Source organism: Pangasianodon hypophthalmus, chromosome 10 (genome assembly GCF_027358585.1).
Source record: "Pangasianodon hypophthalmus isolate fPanHyp1 chromosome 10, fPanHyp1.pri, whole genome shotgun sequence".
Taxonomy (NCBI): Eukaryota; Metazoa; Chordata; class Actinopteri; order Siluriformes; family Pangasiidae; genus Pangasianodon; species Pangasianodon hypophthalmus.
Window position 1 is genome coordinate 3,902,164 of NC_069719.1, and position 8,796 is coordinate 3,910,959.

At 36.2% G+C, this 8,796-nt stretch overlaps 1 protein-coding gene across 3 annotated transcripts in view; it reads left to right on the top strand.

The window, feature by feature from the left end:
* Positions 1–1,087, top strand: part of ryr2b (ryanodine receptor 2b (cardiac)) — an 89,706-nt gene extending 88,619 nt beyond the window's left edge. For all 3 annotated transcript variants that reach the window (XM_026944056.3, XM_034307866.2, XM_034307864.2), the window contains exon 103: positions 40–1,087. In XM_026944056.3, coding sequence (XP_026799857.3) covers positions 40–135 — 96 coding nt within the window. In that variant the 3' untranslated portion in view covers positions 136–1,087. The remainder of the gene's footprint in view (positions 1–39) is intronic.
* Positions 1,088–8,796: the final 7,709 nt, after the last annotated feature.

Genomic DNA, 8,796 nt, shown 5'->3' on the forward strand with positions numbered 1-8,796 from the left:
TTATTATTATTATTTTTTTTCCCTCTTAATTCTGAACAGGAGTCCTATGTGTGGAAGATGTACCAGGAACGCTGCTGGGAGTTCTTCCCAGTCGGAGACTGTTTCCGAAAACAGTATGAGGATCAGCTCAGTTAAATATTCTGACATTAAGGACTTTTCTTATTAATATGTTCCTGTTCTCTGTTATGGAAGCAATGCATAATTTTTCCAGGCAACAGGCAGTTGTTTCATGCTGCATATTGCTGACACTGATTCTGTTGATCTGGATGTAGTGCTGAGGAATGGTGGGTTTGCATAGCGCTTTACTGCTATTTTTGTCTTGTTCTCGGTCACAGTGTGAAAACAGATTAACAAAAGCAAACGAATAAAACCTGGGTAGTAGATTTTGTGATTTTTGAGGTTTTTTTTGTCCTTTCTAGTTCTTCAGACCAGACATCAGATGTTTCCTGTTTCACATTTAAGAAAGAGCAAGCCTGCTTCATTTCAACAACAACAACACACACTCACACTCACACTCACACACTCTCTCAATCTTTTGTCAGAAGTTGTATGAGACTCATACGGAAGCTTTGGTCATGAAGAAGGGAAGGGTTAGTGCTTGTAATTTTTTATGAGATGTGATTTGAATAAAATCACAAAATTATTCTCCCTCACTAGAATTAGGCTTAATGTGAGCTCTAGTTTTACACACACACGCACACACACACACACACACACACAAGCCTTAGATACACTATATTAGAAAACCTTTTGGAAAATCAAAAAAAAGTTTACATGCAAGATTTTTCCTGCACAATCTCTGGCCTTGTTTTGGATAATCATCAACTCATAACTACACAGTCTAAGATGATCTATCATGGGTTTGATGGTCTTATCTTTTCTTACCAAGTACATTAAATATTATATATATTATATATTATATTTATTTTCTGGTTTCCTGTGACATGGGATTTTTTCAGATGTCTATCATCTGTCCCACATGAATTAAATATGTAATTGTTCCAGACATCTGCTCAGGTAAAGTAGAAGGAATTGATTTTTTCTCACAATACTTCAAGCTCAAGTTTTATTAAAAAAAAAAAAACAATACATGACAATACATGTTTTGAAACTTCAAGAAAGACACCAAAGCTGGTAAGTCTAATAAGTAAATGTCAGCCAATACAATGCAACATTCATTCATTCATTCATTCATTCATCTTCAGTAAGTGATTTATCCTGGTCAGAGTCATGGTGCATCCGGAGTCTATCCTGGCAACGCTGGACACAAGGCTGGGAAACACCAATCTGTCTCATGGCATCAGTTAGCATAGCAGAACCCAGAGGAAACCCAGGAAGATACACAGACAGTAACCCAAGCTCAGGATCGAACCGGGGAGCTGTGAGGCAGCAACACAGCCTGCTGCACCACCGTCTGTACAGACAGTAAATGCCCCCAATGTTTCCGTTTACAAACTATAAAAAGAACAGTTGCACCAACTGACATAACTAACATAGCCTTAAGCCTTCTAACTTTAAACATACACCTCCCTTACTTCCACATTACTCAGTGATTCTGTGAACGATGCTTCCATGTGCAGAATAAAAGGAGCATTTATTACTATCAATCTATTTTTTTTTTGTATTTTGTTAGCAGGAGTTCTTCATGTAGATAGTCATGATGAGTGATCACTGCAAATGCACACAAGCTCTTTCCTCAGGTACACTGCCAATGAAATTCAATACATTTTGCAGTACACTGGGGAAAAAAAGAAACCTGAAACCTCAGATTAAAATTGTGTCATGTAATTCTCAAATGAAAAAAAATAAAGATTTTCAATGTTTTGCCTTTTTTGGTTTAAAAAAAAACTACTTACCACAAGTAGGCAAATTTTTTTTTACATTTGATCCAAGGTTTTAACTTTTTTTTAATTGTACCACAAAAATGTCATGTAATTGAGATAATACAAAATATATTTTTTTTTAAAAATGTAACATTAATGAAATATTATAAAACCATTTAGTGTATTCAGATGCAGATCAAGTTTGCAAGTGTTAGTTATTTTTTTATATTTTTATAAAATATTTTTTATAAATTTTATGTATATTTATTTTTTTTGCTTTTAAAATTTGTTGCATGAGAGCTCAGATTGCATTAAAGAACAAGCAAATACAAGTGTAATGTACAGATATAAGAAATGGATAAATCGTGTCACCATTTATTATAAAGCACGGTTCTTACAGATTTAGTCACATCTTGATCATGGATGAAAGGTTTCCTGTTTATGTCTGTGTTTCTGATTGGCTGGTGATGGTGAAATAAGGCACTTTTGCATAGGAACTTCACATTTATTCAACATCGGGGTACATTGCAAAAAAAAAAAATAAAGGCAATAAAAATGGCAGATAAGCCAATCAACATGTGAATCCAGAGTGATTGACAGGTGTGTAGGTGCTTTGAACTCTCTGATATTAACTAACCCCCTGGAAGCCCCGCCCCCTTCCTTACATCTCACATTAGTAATCTCTCATCTCCTTTTGATTTTCCTGCTTGAAAGATGCGCTGAAGAGGCGTCCTCATTTTCTGTCACTGTACACGGAGAATGTTTTGAGTTCAAAATAAAATCTCTCACTGTACAGTATGTTTGACTAACATTAGAAAAGCTTATAGTTAGTATCTGTTCAATATATTTATTTAGCACAGCACTAAAACATTTTTAAATAGTCAGAAATGGCATTTTTTAACTCCTAACTCGTCTCATCTTATGTTCCACTGGTGCAACTGATTCCTATTGGCTTTAATTTGTTCTCTGCTTGTCCCTTGTGTTTTAAATTATTTTTCTTTCTGTCTCTCTTACCTTCTTTACTTCTTTCTTTCTTTCTTTTTTCCCTACACCATTTAGCATTCAGTTCTTTTTTGTCTTCAAACTCGCCCATTTGTCATTTTCTTTGTTTTCTGTACATTCCATTACCTCTTTTCTCTCTTCATCTATCCCCCTCTCTTTTTCTCCCTGCTGTCCATTGTCCTCATTGCACCCTTTTTGACCTGCACCCATGGACAAGGTCCTTGACCTCAATCTGCTCTACTGGGTTCTCTCAGTTTCTCTCTCTCTCTCTCTCTCTCTCTCTCTCTCTCTTTCAGATATCCTGAGCGTGAAATTAAATGGTGGCCCGCATCACGCATGGCCTCCTGATTCCCGTGAGCCATTAAATCTTTGAAGCGTTCGCTGTGTGTGTGAGTGTGTGTTCTGCTGATATAAACCTCATTATCACGAAGACAAGGGACCAAGTAGATTAACTTTATCCTCAGAGAGAGAGAGAGAGAGAGACAGAGAGAGAGAAAGAAAGAGAGATGGAAAGACAGAAGTAACATAGACACAGAGGTACGTTATCTGAAAAAAAACAGGCGCTTTCACATTTGCCATAGTGACCATAATAACAAGGTCTCCAAATCCCTGAATAAATGTTCTAAATAGCAAAAAAAAGAAGATTAGTTTTCAGAGAGGATAGAAAAAAAAACCCACAGTTCTGATTCACTGCTAATGAGGACAAACCACAGTGACTCTATATCCAGACCCCTAAATACAGTATGTTCTCACTTCCTGTCTGTGAAATAGAACTTTTCCATCACATCAATCATAATCACTTGTTCTGTGTTTGGATTACATGTGGTTTTGAGGCCAGAGGAAGATGAACGAGGGGCTGTGAGGAACCATAATAGCTGCCTGTGTATGGGAGAGAAGGAGGTGATGGATGGCAGAAGTGTGGTAGGCTGGGTAATGTAGTCACTTTGTGGTTTCTAGTGATTCTACAGGTTTATCCACTGTGGATTCCAGGCTAGTTCAGATCAGAGCTAATGGAGTGTTGTGTTTAGTTCACATTCAGGTTGCACTACATTCTTTGAAAAATGGGGAAAAAAAGGTTAAATCAGATGTACAAACTTCTTTTAGTTTGTACATCTGAAGGAACATTGATAGGTTCCTTATAGAAAGTGCAACTGATGTTGAACCCCAAGCACCACATGACTGCAGTAGCTTAAAAGACATAGTACTGCTCAACGTTTACACAAGTTCAGAAGGAAATGGAATTCATATCCAAAGTTGAGTGTTGAATGCTGTTTACATAACTTTCCTTACATTATACATTTTTAGCAAACCAAAAGCTTCCATCTAGAAAGTTTTGTTTCTCTCAATGGTTTTATGTAGAATCCAAAAACAACAGGTTCTCTTCATGAAAAACTCTTTAGAAAACTAGGACTATCTTAAGAACCATATAAAGAACTCTTGAGGAGCTGTTTTTCTACAGTTTTATCCACTATGGACTCTGGGCTACTTCTGTTAACTAAAATATCCCATTACTATTCTGATCAATCTAATGTAAGCAAGCTAATCAATGGAGCTTGTACACTCTCTGAGAAAAAAAAAAGTTCTAGTTTTTCAGTTTGTATATCTACAAGAATCCTTATTGTAGAAACCTGCAAAGGGGGATTTCGCTTTCAAAAAAAAGTTCCAGGTAGAATCCCTTAAGAAATATAACTATGTAAAGAACCAAGCACTACTTGGCTACAGTATCAAAAACAAAACAAAACAAAAACCCTGCTCTTATTATTCTAAATTCACATGCGTTCACAAGCTATTTCATATAAAATGTTCTGAATGCTTAAGTTTAGCAATCACTTTTGATTATGAAATGAAATAGGTTCTATCTAGAATCATTTTTGGTTTGTTCCTCTGGGGAAACTTTTAAGTTTTTGTGTGAAATACAACCAAATTAAGCTCTTACTAAACGAACTCGTAAAAGTTAGATTGGTTGTTCCACTAAGGGAACCCTTAAATGCAAATCCCAAAAAAAAGTTTCCATTTAGCACCAAAAAGGTGTCCAAAGATGGATGGCAGAGCCATGGGATACACACTATAGCGTTCATTTATACAGTTTTAGTTAGAAAACTAAGAAAGTTCCATCTAGAGCAATGGAAAGGTTTTTTTTGTTTGCTCTTCTGAGAGATCCTTAAAATTTTATCTTAAATTCAAGTAAACCCCTTTAGAAAACTAGAACTTACCCATTTGAAGAACTTTTAAAGACTATGAAAGTCATCTAAATGAACCTTCTTGGTAAAAGAACTCTTAACAGTTCTTTGACTGGGGAACCCTTAAATATAAATAGCTTGTCCCTCTGCAGGAACTCGAATAGGTTCCACGTGGAACCCTGCAAAAGAGGATTTCCCTTTTATAAAAGGTTCCAGGTAGAACTTCTTAGGAAAGAACACTATCCAAAGAAGCATCTTGCACCAAAGAAGATTCTTTCAATTGGGACAAGCATTAAAATCTTAAGTATAAAACCGTACATCAGTTTTCCCTCTCAGAGAGAATTCCAAGTAGAACCCCTTTAAGCAGCTCATAACCATTGATTAACCAAAGAACTATTGAACTATCAAAGTTCCTTATAACTAAGAATAATTTTTTTATTTAAAAATAAAAAAAAACAACATTTTCTCTTGTTTATTAGATTTAGTCTACATCCTTCATTATTCATGATACCTCTGTAGTCTGCTGAACTACACTAACCATGATTCCTAGCCAATCACCATGATGAACCTCACATCCAATCATGTGAACAATCAGAAGATTCAGTCATGTGACTTATCACACACACCTGCTTTCACTCATTACACACTCTTTTATATACACCCAACTGTTCACTGTCTCTCAGGCAGGCAGGCAGGCTAAGGTCTTCTTTATCTTCTGGTTTATTGTGTTTGGTCTGAGTTCAGGAGGACAGTGTGAAGTTCTGATTAAAGCAGCCTGATAGATATGAGGTTATTAGCCTCTGCTGTTTCATTCTGCATCTTCAGTGTGTGATTGTTAAGATGCATGGTGTGAGAGTAAGACCACCCGTGTGCTCCAAATCACTCCACCTCCTCTAGTGAACAGCAAAGCCCCACTGGGCACACTGAGTGCTGCAACAGCTGCATCTTTTCATTCATATTGTGCATCCATCTATCCATCCATCCAGAAAGTGGGCCATCTGCTTATCCGTTCATCCATCCATCTATGCAGCAAGGTATTCATCTGTTTATTTAGCTATCCATACAGCAATCCATACATGCAGACATTTATAAAGCCCTCTATCTATACAGTCTTCCATTCAGTAATCCATCCATCCATCCATCCATCCATAAACTTATCTATTCAGCAATTTATATATTGATTCATCCATTTGTCCATCTGCTCATATATGTATCCATCCATCCATCCACCCATCAATCAATTTATCTATTCACCAATGTATATGTTGACCTACCTGTCCATCCATCCATCAGTTTTTCTATTCAGCAAACTATATATTGACTTGTCCATCCATCCATACAGCCATCCATCCATGTATCTATTCATCAATCTATACTGTATATTGAGCCATTCAGCCATCATTTATCTATTCACCAGTCTATATATTGATTGATCCATTCATTCATCCATCCATTCTCTATCAATTGATCTATTCAGCAATCTTTTAGTAATCCATCCATTTTATTTGTCCATCCATTCATCTCTGCATTCATTCACCAAACTGTATATTGATACATTCATCCGTCTGTCTGTCCATCAGTCTGTCTATCCATCCATCCATCCAGTTATCTATTCACCAATCTATATACTGATCCATGCATCCATCCATCCATACAGTAGTCTATGCATTGGTCTATCTGTCCAACCATAAATCTATTTAGCCATCCATATAACAGTTACTCCATCCATCCAGTTATAATTTATTCAGCTTTATTTATCCATGCATTGATCCATCCACTCCATTTATAATCAACAATTTTAATTGATTTAATTTCTTTTTTGTATTAATCCTTTCTTTATATAGGGGAGCCAGAATAATCAGAAGAAACAACAGAGACAACAACTACAGTGATTTAGCAGCAAAAGCATAACATTAACACACAAATCAGAAAATATTTTTCAAAATTTCTTTGGTTCATGGTTAAGACCTTGGTTTGACATTTTAAAATCAGCAAATGTTTAATTTAAGATGTACAAATTCATGGGCTCATTAAAGTACAAAACTTAAAAATGTGTAACGTGTAAAAGAGTAAATAAGACGTGCAAATATAAAATATCACCATATTATTAATGGTTATTAATATCATCAATCAATCATACGACTATTAAAATCTCCCAGTGCCACTCACATGCCATAAGACTGTGCGCATTTGCATCAATGAGACCTGAAATTAGCAATTAGCATCCATTCCCCTTGATCTATAATGCAGCGCATGGTAATTAATTACAGGACTCATCAACCAGTCATCTCTGAGACAGAATTATCTCATGCATCATTACGTTTTGGCTGACTGATCACACCAGCAAATATTCACATGCTAATGGGTAAAAATTCAGCTCTCAAGGCCGTGATGAGAGATGAGTAAAGTGTTTCATGTGAGTGTGTTTCAGACGAGAGGCAAATAATCTGAACTATGTAAAGTGACTGGCTGAATTGAAAACAGTAAAATATGATCATCTCATTTGGCTCTGAGGTTCAGACATTATGCAGAAATCATCTGAAAAGCTTTGATTCCTCTCCATTAATCTTCAGTTGGATCCTCAGGCCGGGATGAGGATTAATGAAGATAGAAATGGAGTGCAGTGAGTGCAGTCATGAAGCTCGAATAGGAGAGAAGCATAATTTTAGCTCATGTTGGAATAGAGACCAACGTCTAATCATAATTTTAATATGTTTTATTGAATTGATCTAAATTGACCCATAGTACCAAAAAAATCTCACATATATAGTAGACATCCTAACAAGCGAGCGAGATTGAAATGATGGAATGAAGTCGTAACAACAGCTACGATTGCTAGCCTTCCCTTTTATTATAAGAATTGATTTCTTAGATTTCTCTTGTGATGTCTTGTATGTGGGTATTAACCTACACAATTAACTACCCAATGTTTACATTTTCATTTGTTTTTTTACTCTATTTTTCCCCCATTTTGGTCATTTTTCTCAATTTCCACCCACCAGCCAGCTTTTCCATATCACATGACAGCTATCAACCAGGCATGATGAAGACTAGCATGTGCTTCCTGCAAAACATAAGAAGCCAGACACAACATATTTTCAAACAGCTGCTCGTGCTGCATCACAGAGCAGCTTAGCACACTCGGAGCAAAGCGCTGTCTGCCCTCTTCCGCATACATGAGCTCACAGATGCCCACGATTGTTAATGTCACTGTGATTGACAGGAGGCAGAGTAACACCATCTGTCCCCCAAGAGATGTGTAGAATTGGGTCACCAATTGAGGGGCAAGTGAAAAAAACGAATATGGAGGGCAGACTGCTTGTAAAAACTACAAAAAGTATTGCTAGTGGATGAAAATAAGGAGAGTTTTTATGACATTTTGAAATGTAAATCATTCATAAGAGCATTTACACAAGAAATTTGGTATTCATGAAAATCTTATCATTTCAGAAAAATGTTTGTATCCTACGTTCCTAAGTGTGTGTATATTTACTCATAAGAAGACTAACTAATGTAAAGCTTGTTTGTTTGCAATATATAAATATAAACCACGATGAGCTACTGCACTATTATATACGTAGTCAAGTTTAAATACTGGCTCAGGCAGTGTATACAGTACATTGTTTCATTTTACACAACATCTTGTTTTAATGCTGTGCAGCACTTTATTAGAGCCACCACTAAGTGACTGATAAGTGACCGATCTGGTATGTCTCAAGCTTCAATGTGCCATATACTCCCAGTATGCCATCATCAGACTTCATTTTCCTATCTCACATGCTTTCCTGCTT